Raw genomic sequence first — 23,642 nt, forward strand, 5'->3', positions numbered from 1 at the left:
TTTGGCATCGAGCCCAACTGAAGATACATTTATTGTCGAAATGCGCAATGTGTGCAGTAAAATTGATACCGTTAATGTTATTCTCATTTCTCAGCAGTAACAGAGTATTACCCCCTGCATCCAATTGAAACGGTACGCTCTTGCATCTTAACACTGTATGGATTTCATAAGCAGGGGTATGGTAGTTACACAAAACTGTTCCAACATAGTAATGTGAAGGGCAACTGAAATCGACAATAAGATTAACATTGGCCATCAAGAATTGGTTGAAAGATAAGATATGTTTGAGTCACAACTCACTCGCGACGATTGCATTCTTAGATCTTTAGTTTCTATAATACTGAGTCTTCTAATCCATTGTTTTATCGATTGTTTCTAATTCCCGATTGTGACATTTTGACCGAGTGTAGATTTGCATGGCGGGTAATACATGCATAGCAGTAGACGCTTCCTAGTCGAAGAACCCGATATCAACCATTTTGGAGTTCATATGCTCCCATCAGTTTTTGTTTCTCATCTTGATTTGTCTTCTTAATCAATTTATGACATTTATAAATCGATAATCTACTGTTGGCCTAATTTACCTTAGTTATATCTTGCAACTGCAATGGAATTTCATTTGAAGTACAATTGTCCTTTTCTATGCAATGGTTTGGTTCATCATAGTCAAACCAGAATTCCATGGAGTTTTCTTCGCTTATACCAGAGTACGTTTCCGTTCTCAAATAACTCCCATAATTGGTGTTTCTAAGCTTCCTATATCCACCAGTTGTTATTGAATATTTTAATTTATACCTGCAATAATATGACAAACAACGATGAATCATATATCGCAACCACAGCGCAAACACCATCCTTTGTTTTAGCAATGGCACAATTCTGATTTAAAATATCAGTTCATTATTTCGAATTCATTAGAATTATTGGATATGTGTCATTTTTCAAAAATCAATTCAAAAGGTCTCAATGTTATTTAGATCTGCGCACATTTTAAAACCAAATGAATATTTCCGAACGAATACCCCAGGCCCGCTTTTCTTTTAGTATATTGAAGTAAATTAATTCGGTTATCTTCATTTTTGAGTGTTAAGTTACACGCATATTCCTCAATTTACACCATCGGTTAGTGTTCTATAACTGCATAAAGTCTCATAAATATCCGCCTAGATGTTTAGGAGGAGATTCGTGTACAAGGAAACTGGACAAACAGACGACAGCAGACAAACGAACAGATAGAAAGACGGACGGATAGACAGGGTCATCCATAAGTTCTTCGGAAATTGTTTGCTGTGGTATAATAAAAGAAGATATGGTGCATAAGTTCAAAATGCAGAAATCAAATAATGAATTAAAACCAAGTAAACTAGTAGTGTACCAGCAGCGTAACCTACCTAGTGGTTATAACAAATACATCCCAACCAGAAGTAAAGCAGATAACTTGTGTTTCTATTTGAAGTATTTGATAGATTAAAACGATTATTCATGCTAAATGTACAAAACGGAGTTAACTACGAAAGTCAAACTTTTAATTTAAATACTTTATACCACTTGGTTGATGAGAAAATTATGAAGTACCTTGTTCAAATTCCCTGTACAATTGAAAGGATAAAAATAATTACTTAAATCATAGCAGAACACCCTGATGAAAACTATTTCAGTTATATGGACTGTTAAACTTAAATCAGTGCACTTATTAATTAAATGTCAACTCTTTTTTTTTTTTATGTATAAAGTGATTCTGACCAAACTATAAACAAGAGTTAGATTCTCTTGGTGATATATACGCTGACCAATTACTGCAGGACTATTATTTCTGGTTAATTTTATTTCATTTGAATGTATAAACAAACATTTACTGGATACAAACACGATGAAATCAAAAGAGATGCAATAATTTATGAATAAACACCTTATTTGTCATCCATTTGCTGACACTTTCCACCCAAAAAGAGTAAACATTACGGATGAAAACAATATATTGATAGACATTGCTATAGTCACACAATTAAGACGGTATAAAATCCTAAACAAATGATCGTTCAGCTCAACGTCATATTTATAACGGTGATCCGGAAAAAAACCTCTCATGTTGAATTGAAAATTCTTTCTTTTTTATTATACAGTTAAAATATTACCTATCAAGATAAATTGCGGGATCCTTTACATAAATTGATACATGAGATGCAAAAGTATGACATTGACATAAAGTTTTTTATTCTGCCTGACGATTACTTTAATAAATGCTACAAGAGTGACAATTTTAGTAAAGTATTGGAAAGAACAGGCCAAGAGGAACATCATTACTTTTATCAAGTAAAACGCAACATTACGGTTCGGGTTTTGCGTATTATTTCGAAGATGGTTCTAACCAACCGACACTTAAACGTTTATGATACGACATTTAAAGAAGCGAAGCTAACAACAAATTAAAACGAGTCTAGAAGTTCAATAGTATTGACAATTCTCTACCAGTTTGTGCTATCTCTGAAGATGGTTGCAGTTTTTGCTCTTCAAAAGAGGAAAGGCTTGTCGAAGTGATGATTCAAAACGAGCATTTAATATACGATTGTTTTAAAGTTGTTAAATGTCTTCTTTTGTTTAATTTTTCATAGATAAACAGCAAGTTTCTTGTAAGGAAGATGCTTTATGTTCCCTTGTTAAAATTGGTTATTACCTGAATTATATCCTGCCAGTGATCGGCCTGTAGGATAAAAAATATTTGAACAGACATTGTGTACACGACTCCAACCATTTTTACTCAAAACAATTTTCCTTACCATTGAGCCTGGTCACTTATTAAGTTATTGTAATTCACAATGTGCAGTTATTATTAAATAGCGTAAATCGAACAACTACTTTGAGGTTAATATAGGTGAACGACAGGGAAGGATATTTTCTGCTTATTGTATATTAAGTGTTAATTAATCAACGAACTGGTTAATTAATTGAAAAGATGCAATAAAACTTCTATTAAAGCACAATGACTTGAGTGTGTAGGTAAAGGTAATATCTTTGGGTGGCTTGCTTGCTAGTTGAACAATGAAATCATTATCATACTACCTTCCTTTTAGCGGAGTCAATTATTATAGTTAAGCAGAGAACCAATCAAAATTAAGGACAGTGCTTAAACATTGTGAAACCAGTTTAGAAATATGTTATCAATCTAAATTTATAGTGGAGTCACTTTAACCATAAAATCAAATTTTCAATATACTCACGTAACACACGGCTAAATAATTTATCACTCGACAGCTCAACATCTGTATTTTCTGTTTTGCCCGGTCGTAAAAAAATTGTACGGTGCAATTTCCGTCAAATCATGATCAAAGGTCATGGACGAACAGGTGCAAAAATTCCAAGATGTGAGCTTTATTGCATATTCTGTCTTCTTTGTGATAAAATTATTATCGAAAATAAACTGACAACGCCATGGTTAAAAAAGAAAAAGACAAATAGACAAACAATAGTACACAAAACACTACATAGAAAACCAAAGACTAAGCAACACGAACCCTACCAAAAACTGGGGGTGATCTCAGGTGCTAAAAGAACTAGAAAATGGCATTCTGTTTAATGATTGCAAACATTTGAAATGTTTATTCTTGACATTTGACCTTGATTTTACTATAATTGCACCGTACGTTTTTTTTCGACCGGGCAAAACAGAAAAAACAGATAATTAGCTTTCGAATGATATAAAATACAGCTGTGTGTTAGGTTGGTGCATTTAAGTCCTTAACTAAGCGTCTTTTTTGAAAAATGTCACTCGACTATTAGAATATAGTGGCAATAATTAGCTAATTCACAAGCATGTGGTATTGTCCATTTGACTTCTATATATTTGCAGAAAATAGTTCCTAAAAATCCATTTTTTCAAATATTTTTTTTTTTCGCTTGATGTATGTTAATATATGATATATATGACTATTAATTAAATAACTTTTGGTTTATAATATAAAAAGTTTCTCATTAGGTCTCTATGTTAATTTTATTTTTTGAAGTGTTGATCACCTGATGGAGTAAGTATAAATAGTGCAAGGGCCTTTCAATCAAAACAAAAACATGTGCTTTGAATGTTTGTTTCTATAAACCATGTGACTTTACCTCTTTAAATATTAAAGGACACCAGTGAAAATGATCATCACTTTATAGTTTTGATTATTGATCTTATATCATTTTATAAGTAAACTTACTTCTATTCATAGATGATTTTGGAAATAAAAGCTATTATTACTAGATCTTTTCGGATATTTTGGAATCCTTAAAAACATTTTATTTTTTTTTATTTTGTCTTTGAATGATTAAATATTTCTATAACTTTTAAAGGGTTATAAGCAAGCTTTTCACGCTTTTAGCATAGTGAGTTTCATAACAAGACAAAGAGGCTTTAAAAAAACAGAATAAAAATTGTATACATTTAGTTATTCATTTATTTGAAAAATGCACATCTTGGAAGCAAACAAGTCAGGAAAGTAAATATTTTTTTTTTTAAAGTTGCAATAATAAAGACCTATAACATAACATATGAAGGTATACATATAAAACCAAATGATATATTCATTTTCATAGCATTTGCCTATAAAGTACTTTTTTACTAGTTTATACTTTTCTAAATAGAAAATGGACAATGGAGAATATTATCATATATAGAACAATTGAAACAATCACATGATATGAAACCTTATTTAATTTGCTGGTCAGTTAAGGTCATCTCAATATTTAAATATACAAAGTCACATGGTACAAAGAAACAATTATTCAAAGCACATGTATGTTGTTTTTGTTTTGATTGGAAGGCTGTTACACTATTTATATTTACTCCATAAGGTAATCAACACTTAAAATAAGAAAAATTAACATAGAGACCTAATGAGAAATATTATTAATTATAGACCAAAAATTATGAAATTAATAGTCAGAGTTCGTATACATTATATAATAACATACATCAAGGAAAAAAATGTTTTTTTCTGCAAATATATAGAAGTCAAATGGGCAATAGGTATGTTTGATTTGTCAATTCAACTTCAATCGAAACAATACAATACCATTTTTACAATAGCATGGTGAGAGGAACATCTTAAAGATTTGACCCGACTAAGTTTATTTTTAATGATATGCTTATTACATATATAAACATATATAATAGTTATATGAATAGTTGTTTTTTAAATCGATTAAATCATAATGTTATAAAGAATAACACATGTAAGCAATCTAGTTATAATTGAACAAAGGTAATTGATTGAAATGAAATTGACAAATCAAACACACATACAACCTGACAACATATGTTTGAACTATCTTGTAAAACTTGTTTCACTGTTTCACAATATTTATATACTGTTCCTACTTTTGATTGGTTCCCTGCTTTATTGTTGCCTCCACCCAAAAGAAGTTATTAGCTTAGCTAAGAATGATTTTATTGTTCAGCTAACAAGCACGCTAACGAAATATACTACCTTTACCTACACACTCAAGTAAATGTGCTGTAAATTGTTAAACTACATCCTGACTTGCGCGACAGATATTTCTAGAATAAATTTCATCAGGTACGGTCATAAACCTAAATTAATGGACAGTGTTTTCATTGTATTTCCAGCTATATGTTGTCTCAATCCTGGACAAATTGTATATGAATGTAAAATAGAGTAACATTATAGACTTTTTTATATTTAAGTGACCCACCTGTCTCCAGAGTCAAACTGAATTATATATGATTCTTTTTTGTAGCACTTCAAACGATTGTCACTGATGGGTTTCCCAGTTGATACACCTGGACAAGAAAAGGTCTCTTCCTTTGCTGTATATATCCCACCTACAAAATAATAGTACAATCAATACGAATGATTTATACATACAATACGCCTCAATATAGTCTTTTTGTTTAAGGGTACATAAAAAGATTAAAATTCACCAACATTTGTATAAGAGTACTTAAAAGATTCACCAACACTATATTGACCATAAAAATAGGACAGGGATTACTAAAACTGAAGGCAGACTATATTTTTCATTGCAAAGGTCAGGCAAAATCAATATTAAATGTGCACCATTGATGCGTGAGAAGATAATTATTTGATAATTTTAAGTCATTAAACGCTTCTTCAACCATACATTACTTGTGAATTAGACACGCCTAAAGGCGTTTTACTTTTAACTCTGTTTTCGTATTAGGATTATCATATCTCTTGTATTTTCATTTTTGAAACAAGCAACAATAGTCTACCAAAGTTCTTTTTTGATACATTTTATAGTTTTATAGGAGTGATCAAATAAAATGAGAACAAAATGAGGGAACTTCGTGAATCCCAAAAACAGCGAGACCTGGAACTTTGGTCGGTAGGAGACTGATGCTGTTATGCATCACCCTCCATGCGAATTTAGACTCATTCAAAATATCATAATATCACCATGAAAACATCTCTATGTTAAGTTTAAATACAGATACGTCTTACAATCAGCCAATTTGTGATGTAGATCATAAAATCTTTAAATCGTTGATCTCAGTCGTTTTTCCTCGTTTTTGTGATAAAATACGGCAGAAATCAACTCAATTTTTAAGTAAACATAAAGCAATGAATTTAAATTTCAGTAAGAAATAAGGTAGGAAAATAACCCTGGTGTGAAACAAGTCCAGTAGGAAAGTACCGTAAAATAATAACTGTGAAATGTATATTGAAAAAGAGAGGCAAAGGATACCAAAGGGACACTCAAAATCACAAGTCGAAAACAAACTGACAACGACATAGACAAAAATCATAAAGACAAACAGACAAACAACAGTACACAAAACAACATAGAAAACCAAAGACTGAGCAACACGAATCCCCACCAAAAACTTGGGGTGATCCCAGGTGCTCCGGAAGGGTAAGCGGTTGAATCAATAAACAACTTTCTTTTCACAGAAATTGAAAATAGATTATTAAAAATCTGTTTATATTTTGTTATATTGAAGATGCTAGACAAACTCTTGAATAGCTTCATATATTTGTCTTGTTTGATCATGTTGGTTAATCATTTATCTTGCATACAGACATTAATAAATGTTTGATAGTTTCATTAATCAAAAATGTAATTTCTGAATTTACATTTATTTTATAGAACATTGATTTTACCTCTTCTCAGTTTTTCATGAATGATTTTAACACTTGCAGCTACAATACCCAATTTGGTTTCTATTATGTATGTAGGTACAGGTGGATTGTCAGGAAAAACAGTTTTAGTATCTACGTAGGCTTCCAGATCAAATTCTAATTGGTTGAATTTATTTTGATTTGTCCACACAACATCACCATCAGTTCTATTTGTCGCATCGGCCATGTAGTCGTAAACATCTTTATTGTTTGTAAAACTGTGGTAAGTGAAAGTTGAATTAATCCTCTCAATTAGTGGTTTAAACTTTTTGCTCTTTACTGGAAAGAAAGAATACATAATATAAAGAAACGGAGTGTGGAAATTTAGTATTAAACATCGTTTTTGATAATTTGAACTCATATTTTGAATTCATGGAATGTAAAATGATTCAGTTTATTATAATAATTAATTAATCTGATTCTAAGTTATAAGCAAATAACAACGATTGATTATATTTTTTTTTTGCATTATGACCAGTGACAGATATTTCAAGCATATTACAAATGTAAAGCCAAATAAATAAGATATAAAAAAGTCTGAAAACAGAAAGAGATGGCAATTGGAAGGAGTATATTTTTTCTGTCCCTTTTTCCGAATAATTATTCAAGATGCAAGATGATTTACCTTTATTCAAGTGAAGTAAGCCTTAAAGGAAAACATTGCAGATCGAAATTGTGAAATTATTTTTTTCTGAAACAATTTCAGAATTTTTCAACGTCGAGGCCTTTTAAGTGGATCACTGTCACCAAGTGTTTCTGTTAATTGTATGAATAAACCCATCATAGATACGATACCATAATTAAAATATATAAACAGATATTTGGTATATGTCATTTTGATAACAGAAACAGAAATAAAGCGAATACATATTTATTCATTTGCCTCTATACCATAATGACTTACGTTCTAAACAACTTCTGCCACCGAATCCATTAGTGCAACTACACCCACTACCGCCATAACACCTTCCTGGATAACAAGGTTTGTTGTAAGAGCAATCAGATACTGTAAAGATAAGTATCAATATTAAAATGTCCTTTTCGCATATGGTATTAATCCATCTGTACCTTAGTGGATGTTATTTAAAAAACCATCATTTAAATCGTTCAATTAATGAAGCACCTGAACCGGTACATACATATATACGATGTTATTTGTATTATCTGGTTCTGTCCTGGCCTTATGTAACAGGTATTGTAAAATGGTGTTGTTTCCTTCTATGTTTCTCAATTAATGTATAATCTAATATATTTGTATGCAATGTGATAAAAGCTCTTTATAGGGCCCTTTAATTGGGAAAATAAAATATTCTTATTTTTATTAATATTCTTATATACGTATTAGTAATGCCTTACCGTCAAATTGAAGCTACCTGTATATAAAACGTATGTACATTTTTTGTAGAACAATTTAGTGACGTTTATTTTATATAATACGCACTCACAAACGCCGCTACTAACACACAAATACATGTATGTCTACCAAGTACTAATTATACGTTATCGTTACGATAATGGTCAATTTTGTAGTTTGTGCATACATTATTTACTAGTGGCTACTACCGGATAAACAGTAATTATATTAACATCCAGTCATTGATAACTGTAGGCAAGTTATTTTAAAATTGTACGTCTGCCACATGTACAACCGTTCAAGAACAGTAAACGTAAAACAAACAGTATGTACATCCGATGCACATATCGCCTGTTTAACTATCATAAGATGATCAAGCAAAACCAAATAGTACTTACAGCCTGAACATATATCTCCTGTATAACCACTAGGACAAGAACATTTAAACGGGCTGGTACATCTACCGCCATTCCGACACGACGGGCTACAAATAGCTGAAACATAGAGAAATGTATTCAATTGACCAAGATTTCACAAAAAAAGTTATACAGACCTTTCTCCAAGTATATCTTCAATTATGTTCGAAAACAATCAAACTAAGCCAAACATAACATAAGTATCAAATAAAACTCAGCACTTGTTTATAGGAACAGCTAGACAGTTTATGTGCAACAAGTTTTATTTTATTAAATAAAAAAAAAGAACAATAAATGTTGTCCATCAAAAAGCACACTGACCGCGGCGGATCATGATTTTGAACATACATGAAGACGATCTATAAAATACAAAAAATCGTCATGTAACAATATGTTTTTATAAAATATGTACAGTACTCAAATGTATAAAAAATATTCTGTATATAATAGCTGGGGGGGGGGGGGGATGGAAATCAAGTGCGTACTTTTTTGACCGGGTCCAAGTTGGTGGTGTTACATCTTACATTAAATTATTAACATCTATTTTATCAGCAATCAAAGCCGGTCTCCAAAGTTATTGTGAAACTGCCTATTCTAGACGTGGCGTGAATCAGATGTGGATACTAAAAAATTCCAAAGATCTTTTAGAGTACATACAATCTAAGACTCTCTCATCTTGCAAGGGCATATGCTACAGTTCTGATCCTACGGTGATTATTTTATGAAAATGTGCATACAAACTATATGAAATGATTATATTCACCTTGTTAATTTAAATGAGTTATAAAATGTACCGTCAGGTGACAGAGATAAACGGCGCAGAAATTTTTACACATTTACTCAAAATTTCGGTTTCCTCGACATTTTTATCCTTGGACTGACATACCTTTTTTTTTGTTTCAAAAGATAAACACACGCGTATTTTTGTAAAAACATTTGGAATATCTTTCTTACATAATTTTGTAACATTTCTTCGGAAATAATTGAAAATTTTTTCATGATTTTGGAAATAAAACGTCATTTGTTTATGTATATTAATGTATTTAAAATATAATTAATCAGTAATTTGTTCGGAAAAAATGGTACAAATAATCTTTATATATTATGAAACCAAATATCATTTTAAAAAGGGGGGTTTATGACTATCTTACTTTCATTTAAGAAGATATGGACATTATACAAATTATTACCATCGTTTGTTTGTGTTTTCATGTTTTGACGACTTTCAGTTTACCATTCGTGCATTTTCCCGTAAAATCCTTACATTCTTACGTCATCGTTTAATGACGTTATTTACACCATCTGACGTGAGGTAAATCATTCATTAACGGCATACAACGTGGAAGTTGGATTGGAACAGCCCAAATAAATCATGACGTTGCCTATCAGCTAGCATAAATATATTCGAATTTTACCACGGGTGTGTACTCAAGCGTTTGAATACCTTCAAACAATTAAGGTTTTCTATAAGCCACGTTGTGGCAAACTATTTTTTCGGGTAAGGTTTTTGCTTATAAAAAGTATTATTTAGATCTCTCAAATCTACATTGGCTAGAGGTATAGGGGGAGGGTTGAGATCTCACAAAACATGTTTAACCCCGCCGCATTTTTGCGCCTGTCCCAAGTCAGGAGCCTCTGGCCTTTGTTAGTCTTGTATGTTTTTTAATTTAAGTTCATTTATATGTTTTGGAGTTTAGTGTGACGTCCATTTTCACTGCACTAGTACACAATTTTATTTAGGGGCCAGCTGAGGACCACCTCCGGATGCGGGATTTTCTCGCTGCGTTGAAGACCCATTGGTGGACTTCGGTTGTTGTCTGCTCTTTGGTCGGGTTGTTGTCTCTTTGAAATATTCCCCATTTCCATTCTCAATTTTATTTGAGGAACTGTAACATCTCTTCTTAAATCCTAGAAATTTAATGACTTGACAAAATATGAAATTAGTTATCAAAGGTACCAGGATTATAATTTAATACGCCAGACGCGCGTTTCATCTTCATAAGACTCATCAGTGACGCTCAGATCTAAATAAAGCCAAACAAGTACAAAGTTGGGGACCCAAAATTCCAAAAAGTTGTGCCAAATACGGCTAAGGTAATCTATTCCTGGGATAAGAAAATCCTTAGTTTTACGAAATTTACTAAAATGACCATATAATTGATATTAGTATCGATGTATATTATTATTGCTATCTAACTTACAAATATCGTGCAAAAAGTAATACCGAGACTGTTTACTTTTGAAAACATACTTAATTCTCGAATTGGGGTGGGGTAAAATGATCTTACAATCTTCTTTGTTATGAAAAAAACAAACAAAAATCATCTCGAGTTATACATGGAAAATACATATCAACTGATGTCGGAAAAAATTTAAAATTGTTTTCTATTTATTAATGTTATTCTTGTTAAAATAACATTACGGTACCAATTTTCGACACCAGATGCGAATTTCGATAATCAATCTCTCCTCAGTAATGCTCAAGGCCAAAATATTAGAAAATCCAACGATTATTCAAAAGATGAAGAGCTGTAATCCAAAAAGGTAAAAAAAAAGTATAGCCGCAGCCGGGCAAGGAATCAGAGCTTTGCATGAGGGAGATATATTCCTTAATATAAAATAGTTTCTAAAATTTTGTAACAGCAAACTTCAATAACAAAAAATCTGTATTTTCATGCCAATACCGGAATACTGTCTACTGGGGACAAACAAATATTTTGTTCATCAATTAAATCAGTTAATGTATTTATTTGATTATTTATTTATGTATTGATTTTTTATCTATTCAATCATTCATTCATTTGTTTATGTAATACGATAAGACATCGATGTAAACAACATACAACTCTTAAGCCTATATGAAATATTTGTTCTGATATAAGTACACTCATCATAAGTACCAGGATTTAAATTTTGGACACCTGACGCGTTTTTAGTCAAGGAAAGAATAATCAGTGACAATCGAATTAATAAAGTTAAAACGGCTAAATAAAGTACATGTACGATGTAAGAGAGTATTGAGGACCCAAGAGAGAATTTTGTTTATCAGCTCATAGACATAATTTTATCATGTGACCGTGACGTCAGCAACGTTTTGCTCATGATTTACTCAAAAAAATGGAATTTATAACTAAATTATAAGGAATGATTGTAATATTTTTTTTCTGTTTATTCGAAATAACATTAAAAATCAGGCAGGAATTGTACACGTGAAATCGCCAACAAGACCGGACGGAAGGACCCACGGACCCACGGACGGATGGACGGACGCCTAGTATTTCTATGTGCCCTGCAACGCATCGCGCGGAGGACAAAAAGCGTACAGGTCTGGTTTAGACTTGTCATCAGAACCAGTCAAAGGTAGACCTATCCTGAGGTCAAGTCTATAGCAGACCTGTCCATAGGTCTTGTCAATAGCAGACCTGTCTATAGGTCATGTCTATAGCAGAATTGTCCGTAGGTCTTGTCTATTGCAGACCTGTCCATAGGTCATATCTATAGGAGACCTGTTCATATGTCTTGTCTATAGGAGACCTGTCCATAGGTCTTGTCTATAACTCTATAGCATTTCTCCATAGACAGAAAAAATATCACAGTCATACCTACTCTTTATTCGTTACTTATCCCTTATTCCTTATCCGTCACTTATTCCTTATTCCTTATTCCTTATTTCATAATTGTTTTACTTTTATGACATTCTTCACTTCGATCATTCTTTTCTTAACTTTAACGACTTTTTGAGGTACCTTGAAATGATGCAAGTGTGCAAATCACAAATTAACCTGTTTCTATGCGAAATCAATCTGTGAAACAAGTTTACCATTTTAACGATAGAATATCGGGTTTTCACAACTAGTCATTCTTTTCCTTTTTTCAGTAAGTTCTAAGTTCTTCGATGCAAATCTATTGTGTTAGCGCGTATGTAACCGTATCTGCGCTGGACCGATACCTGTTACGTATTCGCTTCTTATTCGTGCCTTATTTTTATTTATATGCTTTTTATATGTTACCCCTTTTTAAAGATTTCTTTTTTCTTCCTTTTTCTTCTCTTTGATGTTAGTCCAAGATGGTTTTCAAATATACTTAATTAAAGGTGGATCATCACTATAATTTTCCTCAAATTAGTTTTCTTTGCCATGGAAATTTTGCAAAGATTATTCAAGAAAAAAATTATTTCTGAATAAAAAGAAATCTATGAAAAAGAATTTTACAATAATATATGAGAAGATAGATTTTATAATGTGCTTTAAGAAAATAAAAAAAAATGGTGTCACCGAATTTGTTTTCTTGATACAAGTAAAATCTGAAAATTTCACTATCTTTCAAGCATAAAAAAATCGCATAAGAGTTATATCCCCTTACATGACTAAGTTGAAAATTTGAATCGAACAAAACCAAATATTTAGTATTTTTTAAAACAAAATAATGCAATAAATCACTCATTTTCCTTATTTAACGAACATTCTTACACATTAATTGCCAATCTGTCTAAACATTTACAGATTTGGGCAAAGAACTAGACCGATTGCGTACTGCTACTTTAAAATCCAAGATGGTGGCATAAATGTATATACCTTATAGAACTTCATCAAGAGTTGTTGAACAGAGAAGAAAAATGCCCATTACTGTCTTTATATGATCTAGCCATTTTCATTCTGTACTTTAAATACCTCCTGACAAAGTAATTAGTTGCATGATTTTGGTACTACTGCCTTATATTTCTAGCGATCACAGACAGGACGTGATACTAGAAATTACTCGGCAATGACGATACGATAATTGCAGAAAAGTCAGTTTTTGTAAGTCAATCAGATCAATTAAAAGCGCGCAACCTCATTCATACAACAGAACAACTTTTGCAAAGTTTTGTACGCATGAAAGATTTTTTTTTCAATATTTCGTGTAATTTCAAATTCTTCCGCAAGAAGCATATAGTTAAATCAAATTGCCGAAAAAGAATAATGGCATATCATTTGTGTTACTGACTTTACTCGTTCAAATAAATTGCTTTATATTCTTTATGATGAACTCATTACGAAAACGCAAATGCCCTATTCTATATAAATTGAGCTAAAATGAAAAAGGAATGATTATGTATTCCATGTTCCTACTTTAGAGGTTTGTTCGCTTAATTTTAGCTATTTTTTTTTTGTGTTTCATATTTTTAACAACACTTGTAAATATTTGATATTATTCCTTACCAAAATTTTACCTTTAATCGTTTACCATTGTAAGGGGATATTAATGCAAAAATTGCTGCATGTAGCCTCCAAATAAACGTAAAATAGCTTTTATATTACCTAGCGCTATGCCTGCAATCAAAACGCTATTTCCATTATTAATTCTGTAATGATAAATGAAAATTATCTATTGGTAAGTGCAAGTAAATTACTAAACCTGTCATAACGCTATTCTTTTGATATTCAGCAGGAATTCAAATATGGATAAAATAAAATGAGAAGTGGTATATGTGTCTAATAAACAGTTAAAAAGTAACTTTTTTATAAAACAAAAAGTACAAATATAAAAGTGAATTTACATATATTGTTCTAAAATGGCTATCAGGCATTTTTCATTGTTAGATTTTCTAATTATCTCCATTAATATCTTCATAGATGACACTACATTGTAATATATTTGTCCTTACTTTCCGTTTTAGGGATGACTGTTGTTGTTCAAATACAACACTGACTATATCCAAACGGGAAGTAATGTTTCGGACTTTGGAATAAACTATGCATCGGGTATTTTTTTTTTTTTTTTTTGGCATTTGCTTTTTGCACCTATACAAAGGTTCGCTCTGAACACAAATTTTGACTGCTTTCAAAGATAACTTAATATATTTGATGCAGATCCAGACAAACAAATTAATTTAATCTGTGGTAAAGTCTGGTTTTTAGGTCTGCTCCGGCTCTTTTGACAAGTCCGCTTTTGTTGTCGTTTTGGTGTTGTGTTTGACGTTGCCATTAAAGCGGGAGGTTTGACAAGCCGCAAAACCAGGTTCAACCCACCATTTTTTTTCTTAAAATGACTTGTACCAAGTCAGGAAAATGGCCATTGTTATATTATAGTTCGTTTCTGTGTGTGTTACATTTTTAATGTTGTGTTTTTGTTGTGTCGTTGTTCTCCTCTTATATTTGATGCATTTTCCTCAATTTTAATTTGTAACCCGGATTTGTTTTTATCTCTATCGATTTATGAGTTTCGGACAGCGGTATACTACTGTTGCCTTTATTTGAGCAGACGTATGCATATGTCTGATGTTGACCAGTCCTAAGGACAAGTATTATAAAGTATTATTGGACAGGTCGGTTAACGACAAGTCCCATGGACAGGTCTGCTATAGATCAGACCAATAGACAGGTATGCTATAGACATGACATATGGACAGGTCTGCTATCGAACAGACCTATGGACAGGTCTGCTATCGACAAGACCTATGGAATGGTCTGCTATAGACAAGACCTATGGACAGGTCTGCTATAGACATGACCTATGGACAGGTCTACTATAGACAAGACCAATGGACAGGTCTGCTATAGATAAGACATATGGACAGGTCTGCTATAGACAAGACCTATGAACAGGTCTGCTATAGACAAGACCTATGGACATGTCTGCTATAGACAAGACCTATGGACAATTCTGCTATAGACAAGACCTATGGACAGGTCTGCTATAGACAAGACCTATGGACAGGTCTGCTATTGACATGACCTATGGACATGTCTGCTATAGACAAGACCTACGGACAATTCTGCTATAGAGAAGACCTATAGACAGGTCTGCTATAGACAAGACCTATGGACAGGTCTGCTATAGACTTGACCTCAGGATAGGTCTACCTTTGACTGGTCCTGATGACAAGTCTAAACCAGACCTTAACGCTTTTTGTCTCCCGCGCGATGCGTTGCAGGGCACATAGAAATACCAGGCGTCCGTCCATCCGTCCGTGTGTCCCTGGGTCCTTCCGTCCGGTCTTGTTGGCGCTATCACGTGTACAATTCCTGCCTGATTTTTAGAAAACTTGTATTATAGTTTTATCTCGGCAATGCCTCGTACAAGTTCGAAAATCAGTGCTTATTAATTATTTTTAAAAGAGTGCCCCTTGGAAATATTGATTATATGAAAATTGCATTGTAAGCGCTCTCATGTGTACCATTTTTGCCTGATTTTTATCAAATTCATATCAAAGTTTTATATGAGCAATGTCTCGGACAAGTTACAAAATCTGTGCCGATCAAATAATTTTAAAAGAGTTATGCCTATTAGAAATATTGATTATGTTGGGAATTGAGTTCTATTTGATATCAAGCCACCATTTTTATAAGATATTTTTAAAAAGGTTTTTGAGTTATTGCCCTTGGATAGATAAAATATGTGCAACGTTGGGATCATTGGATCTCTGTTCTTTTATTAGATTAACTTGACAATGGTTTATAGGTCCGTTCGGAGTAGGCAAAAAACTGTTGCAAATATAATTTTGATCGCTCAAAATGTGTAGTCATCAAGTTAACTTGCTGAATAGGTTCTCACCCCGCTCATCTGTGATAATTTTTAAAAGAAATCAGTACTGTTTCCATTCGCTATTTGGAAACTTTTAAGAATCCCTTTTATGCTTCTTGTGAAAGAACAGAAATACATTTTTGACTGATTCCCAACAAAGGATTAAGAAGACGATGTATACAAAGAACCAATTTAGTTTCTAAGTATAGTCAGAAAAATTCCTTGCAAACAATATGTAATGACCTAGTTCAAATTGTATATGTTAAAAATTAATATGTAACAAAAATGAAAATGTTTTGCAATATATTTCAATTTAATAGGAGCTCCAGGTTTCCAGTTCTGTATATCAGAGACATATATTCTGCGTAGCTGTGAAGAAAATCATATAAAGATAATTCAAGTTTTAGTCCGTCAGATAAAAACCAAACAAAATATTGCATTTTGATTTATCATAACACCATAAATTTCTCGGACAGAAAAAATATTCCAACAGCATTAAATTTTAACAATTTTTTATTTTTCTATTGGCTTGAAAGATAACTTGTTGACCATTTTTAGAGATAAAAATTTAATCAAAATGTTGTTTAACTGGTTTATTATAAATAAGTATTATTCAACATGCTCTTGTAATAATTACATGAGTGAATTGTTTGGAGAATTAGAACAAACAAGTAAAACGAGTCCATAATTAACTTACGTGTGTTACAATAATATCCCTTCCATCCAGGACAGCAGTAACTTTCATATGTATAGTAAACTCTCCAAACATTTCTACGCCCGCAACACCTTTAATAAATTTAAAAACAAAATATTTCATTACATGGTATAAATCCTAATGCATATTTTTTTTGTTTTGTTTGTTTATATATTTTAGAAAGGAAGGAAGATGGAATGCTCCTGTGCTATTTATTGGAACTTGAACTATAATTAGGCGTCAGCTCTGACACATTACAAGGTAAAATATATGATTGGAACAGATTGTTTTTTTAATGAAAGAAGAATTTTAAGATGAATGATAAAGATATTGTATGAATCGGACCCCTACACCACTTTTAAAAATCTTTAAATCGTAGTAATTATAGTTTTTTTGTTACCTTTTAAGAGAAAAAATCAACTTATACACTTGATAACTTTAGTTCAAAACTATAATTTGTACAAACAACACAAAAAATGTTGCTTGTACAATTCCAGTGTTCACAAATTGATCTCTCCCTGCGAAAGGTACACTGAACATTTAAAGCCAAAAACATACGACAATTTCAATTTCAACTTAAATGATCTATAGCTATTTAGGGTAAAATTTTGTATTGATACCCATAAGTCAAGCAAACTTTGTTGAATCAGCATGCTCAACTTCGAGGTAGACTTTCAAGTGAATCTCTATTTCAAGTTAACAAAATTCAAATTGTTTTTATAAGTTGGCTGATAACATTTTATAGAACAGTTAAACCTTACTTTGTCACCTTAGTTCAACACAAGGGTTTTCGATGTTCAATCTTTAGTTTTCTGTGTAGTGGATTGTAAACGAGAGGCGAAAGGTACCAAAGGGACATTCAAACTCATAAGTCGAAAATAAATTGACAACGCCATGGCTAGAAAAGGAAACGATTAACAGACAAGCAACAGTACCCAAAACATAGCATAGAAAGCTATAGACTGAGCAACACGAACCATACAAAAACTTGGGAAGGTTAAGCAGATACTGCTCCACATGTGGCACCCGTCGTGTTGATCATGTAAGTCCAACCCAAGTGTTAAGTCGAATTAGGGAGGTAACATTCGGGGAAAAGGGGATGGGATTGTATTTACGACAATTGTTACATATTCGTCGTCATCTTTGAAACAGATATTCATAACGGTCAACCAACTCGTGAAGGCGTCCGTAAAATTTACGAAGAGATGATTTCAACTTCGCCACTTGGAACTCTTTGTTTACTAGCTACATTGTGAGCAGCAACCCTTTATCAAGGAAATCATGATAGGAAATACAAGCTCTGGAATATCGTATCAACTGTGAGATGTATACTCTGTATGCAGCGCTGCTGAAATGTTGCTACATAGAAATGGAAAGTTCACAATTGGGAAGCTGAAATCATCTCTTTTGTCGTAAAGTTTTGTTTTCAACTGACCCTCATTGTCAATTTCTAGATGTAAGTCAGGAAATGATACAGACTTAACTGTATATGTGGTTTTCTTTATGGTGTTGTCTTTTCTATTAATATTTTTGACTTCGCCATTGGTATATCTTCTTTCATTTTTTTATGAAACATGATATAATTATAATTGTGTAAACAATATGTATAGTTCTAAAAGTTAACGGTAGTATTTTTCTGAGCTACAGGGCTAATTGTTTTTCTTTTTATATTTTCCGCCACTTACTAATAAAAACTAGCAACATTGTTTTTAATTTTCAGTTTACATTATTCTTCAATTTTGATTTGACCTTCCAATTGTTTGAATCGATTGCCGCTGATGAGCCCTAAGTTGACGAAACGCGCTTATAAGATAAACCCAGCACTACTACAACAACCTGTACTTTCATTTTAATATTTGAAAAAGACGTAAATATGCATGCTGACCGTCATCATAATGGCTACAAAAACTTTGGATTTTTTTTTAAAGCAGTGAATAAAAAAGTTAAAATCTCAAAAGTGTAGTTTCACTTAAATGAAATAATGTGATATATTATTCTACTACTGCTGTATCCTTAAACTTGGAAAGATATGTATGTTTAGAAATAAATAACAATTATTAAGGGTTGCCTGTTCTGATTATTGTCCCCGTATTTCTCAAAAATCAGATTAAATAGATAATATTGCAACCTTACAGATTGAAAAACGCTAAAGATAATGTAATATATGAAAATAAAACAATAGACATTGCAATTAATATTGGACAGACCACAACAACTCCGAACACCTCAGACAATAGACGTACCAAAAAAAGACATACAAAACATGGACCAGAAAGCCTGAACCAACACAAAATCTTGTGTGATCATACAAGCTTTCCCTTAGCCTATAGATGCCATAGATTATAAACTAAAAACACCAAATAAAAGTATGCACACTTTTGCTTTCGAAGAGAGCTGAAATGTACTTTAGGCGTGTTTCTTCAAAGAAAAATTTTATTGTAATAAAATTGAGAATGGGGAATGTGTCAAAGAGACAACAACTCGACCAAAGAGCAGAAAACAGCCGAAGGCCACCAATGGGTCTTCAACACAGCGAGAAAATCCCGCACCCGGAGGCGTGCTTCAGCTGGCCCCTTAACTAAAATGTATACTAGTTCAATGATAATGGACGTCATACTAAACTCCAAAACATATAAATGAACTAAAATTAAAAATCATACAAACCTAACAAAGGCCAGAGGCTCCTAATTTGGGACAGGCGCAAAAATGCGGCGGGATTAAACATGTTTTCGTAGGCAATCTTATTACTTTATTTTCCATTTCAACAAAACCGCTAACAGCTAGTTTATCAACTCAAACTTAAGCGTATTTGCATCATTTTAAATATCATTTGGATTCATCTGTCTACTTGAAAGTCAGACAATGCACTATAATCGATTTAAAAGGAATTTCAACGAACAAAATGTATTCGAGATAAACAAATGTGAATATGAAACATACGTTGTTTTTTTAAAGATAAAATATCACAATTTAATTTTCAGAGAAGAAAAATAAAGAGATGAGGAATGGTTTCCAGTGAAACAGCCATCCCCTTTGAAAGCAGACTTGTTCCTGTACTGTTATGAATCACAGTTTATGGCCAAACTCCCGTCTAAATTCCATTTAATTGATACATTCAACAACACTTATCGTTAACTTCATGATATTTTTTCGTTAAATAATCATGAATTCCCTAAATATACTGCCGCAAATTTACCTAAAGGTTTACCCAAAGGAACTTACCTTTAATACATCAAATGTTTACAGCAATAACAATCCTTTCCAAGATTTAAATATTTCAGTTTTACACGAGACTCTCTACGAAAAAAATTACGACAAAAGGGACGGTTTTTCTTTCCTTATTATCAATTTTCCTTTTTTGGACAGTGATGTTCCTTTGTCACCGTCTTACGGTATTTATATATCACAACTCGTTCGCTATGCCCGTGTCTGTAGTGACGTCTATGTATTACTAGTAAAAGTCAGGAATTTCGGTACCACAAATTACTTACAACCTTTACTTAATTCTTCCAAAGATACAACTACTAGTATTTGGTTTGGAAATTTGGCTGAACCTGTATTATTTTTCAAACGGAGTAGCACATCCTAATTTTTACGGTAATGTTGTTTACCGAGCCCGGAAATTTAGATACGATCTGGCTATTTATCAATCCTTAAAATAAACTTATTCTAAGAAGTTACCAATTCAAAATTGTAATTAGATCTTTGAATATTGCCGGTTTTTATTGGTATAAATATTGATTTTGTGTTATCAGTAAATTAAAACCATACTAAATACCATTGTTATACACAATTCACGGTACTACAATATGTCGATACCTATATTTTGGCATTGCACAAAGTAATATTTTTCTCTGATGTCTTTTCACTAAATCCATGGGATGTTGGATGCGTACTGATTGATATTTTAGTCTTATTACATGATTTTTTTGTATGTTGTTATTGGCTTTGAACTAGATGTAGCAACCAGTACTCTAAGATCTGTACTTTGTGTCTTTTTGGTATTGACGGATGTATAAATGATCATAAATACTCTATCACGCCCAGTCTGTGTCTTTGCTAGATGTGTTTCTGCTTGTATCGATCTGATGAGTTAAGCCCTTTTCAAGTGATTTGTATCGTTTGTTCTTATGTTATACTGTTACACCATTGTCCCATATTAGGGGAGAGTTGACGCCTTAAAACATGTGTAACCCCGCCACATTATATATGCGTCAGTCCCAAGTCAAGAGCCTGTAATTGAGTGGTTGTCGTTTTCTGCTGTTTCTCATATTTTTTTTTTTTTTTTTTTTTTTTTTTTTCTTTATTGTTTTGCATAGTTTGTTCTTGTGTGGTGCCGTCCCACCACTGTCATTGGTTAGAGTAAGAGTTGGCGTCTTCAAACATGTTTAACCCCGCCACATTCTTTATGTGTCTTTCTCAAATCAGGAGCCGGTAGTTCAGTGGTTATCGTTGGTTTATGTCTGTCATATTTGTATTTTGTTAATTGTTTTTTTTTTAATGAAGTCATTAGTTTTCACATACTAGTATCTGGGCATTTTATAGCCGACTACACGGTATGATATTTTTTTTCTCATTGTTGATGGCCGTACGGTTGCCTATAGTTGCTTACATCCACTTCATTTGAATGTTGGTGGATAGTTGTTCCATTGACAATCATACCACATCTCCTCATTTTATATTGGCACAGGCTTTTTCCGAAGAAAATGATAGGCTAAACCTGGTTTTGTAGCTAGCTAAACCTCTCACTCGTATGACAGTTGTTTATAGTTCCATTATATTAAAAAATATGGGTGAACAACCAAAATAGACATGAAAGATTAATGGGACAATAATTGGGATCCAGCTGCCAAAACTGTGTAAATAATATTTATAACAGACATACAACACAACTGACTTTTCAAGAGAGACTTTAAATATTAGCCAGATCCATCTAAGGTCAACTTTTCCTTTGAAATTGTATTTCGCTAACTTTACGTTTTAATGATTGTAATAGAAAAGAAAAGATATGGGTATCCATCCATGACAACAAATCAGTATATGGCACAGTAAATCAACAGATAAAACAAAGGAACAGCGCTTTTATTACAGTTCTTCATTTAGATCTTAAAGTCACAGTGAGGCCTTCATCACAGGACAAACAAACTCTCATCTTATTGCAAGTTTAAGACTGCTGAATTATTTGCAATTCTTATCTATATTGATAAATCTTTTAGTAAAAACTTTTTCACAAAATATACAGAAAAAAATTGATTATTTCAAACAATTCAAACTATTTTAAAACAACATTTGATTTGTTATGATACTGTATATGTTTTTATAGGGAAAAAATCCAGTTCCAAAATTCAGTACAAAAAAAATCAATTGTAGTGTAAGGATCAAATGTGTCTATAACTTCTTCACTATATTGGAATATTGCAGCTTTAAGGAAATCAATATTCAATATAAATTTCTCAGTACAAGATTTTCATTCCAAAACGAGTCAAACTTTTAAATTACATAGATTTGCATTTATTTCAAATGAAAACAATAAAAAATTTGAAATCGATATTCATATTTACCCTTGTCTATATCCTTAAAACAAACTGCCGATAATAAACTGTATTTGTGAGTAAAGTCAATAAGAATGATTAAAATCTGTGTTAAAGACTGACATAAATTAGTATGGTAGGTCTCGTTCGTCTTTGAGAATAATTTATAGTACATACCACCACCAACAACTATGAGTGCACACGCTTACTGTATACCATACGGCTTTCCGTCTTGAACAGGTACCACTGAAATCAAAGTAAGGAAATATCTAATATACGAATGAGTATGATTTTGACATTTTGACTAGACAGCTTTCTCTAACTCAAAAGCAAAATAGCAAGGATTTTTATGTTGGTCCGATTTGATGATTTTAATCAAATGTATGATATGTTTTTCGTGCGCACAAGACGTGTTGTGTTTTTGGAATATATTTTGACTTGATACAGCACATTTGAATATTTAAGAGTGCCAAAATTCCTCAAACGTTCATAACTCTGTTTTAAATAAAACAATCATAATCGTCTTCGGTCATTTTCCCTAAAGGAGTTGCGACTTAAGTTGTCTAACAAAAACAAAACAATCATATTCGTCTTAGGACAACTTTTCCTAATAAAATTGAGAATGGAAATGGGAAATGTGTCAAAGAGACAACAACCCTACCAAAGAGCAGAAAACATCCGAAGGCCACCAATGGGTCTTCAACACAGCGAGAAAATCCCACACCCGGAGGCGTGCTTCAGCTGGCCCCTAAACAAAAATGTTTAAGCAAACAATTTTGGAAGTTCGATGCCATACAGTGTTAATTGAAATAGAAAAATCAATACCGTAACAATTATCAATCAAAGTACTAAAGTACTGAACATCGGATGACCGCAAGTTCTTGTAGATGGTCACATGCACTTGTCGCAGAAAAAAATCAAACTCTATACCTGAAAGTTAGGTTTAGGTACATAGATATATTTTTTTCCGATGCAAGTTCCTGTGTGGATGATGAATAAATGACA

At 32.3% G+C, this 23,642-nt stretch overlaps 1 protein-coding gene across 1 annotated transcript in view; it reads right to left on the reverse strand.

Annotated features, from left to right (window-relative positions):
- The window catches only part of LOC127730316 (uncharacterized), a 55,091-nt gene that overhangs the window by 26,213 nt on the left and 5,236 nt on the right, over positions 1-23,642 (reverse strand). Inside the window, exons 2-8 of the mRNA XM_052238648.1 lie at positions 22,815-22,883; positions 17,110-17,198; positions 8,889-8,984; positions 8,041-8,142; positions 7,119-7,415; positions 5,689-5,818; positions 585-795 (exon numbers count right to left, since the gene is read on the reverse strand). Of these exons, the coding sequence (XP_052094608.1) occupies positions 585-795; positions 5,689-5,818; positions 7,119-7,415; positions 8,041-8,142; positions 8,889-8,984; positions 17,110-17,198; positions 22,815-22,883 (994 nt within the window). The remainder of the gene's footprint in view (positions 1-584; positions 796-5,688; positions 5,819-7,118; positions 7,416-8,040; positions 8,143-8,888; positions 8,985-17,109; positions 17,199-22,814; positions 22,884-23,642) is intronic.

The sequence above is a fragment of the Mytilus californianus genome, unplaced genomic scaffold, assembly GCF_021869535.1.
Source record: "Mytilus californianus isolate M0D057914Y unplaced genomic scaffold, xbMytCali1.0.p SCAF_2, whole genome shotgun sequence".
NCBI lineage: Eukaryota > Metazoa > Mollusca > Bivalvia > Mytilida > Mytilidae > Mytilus > Mytilus californianus.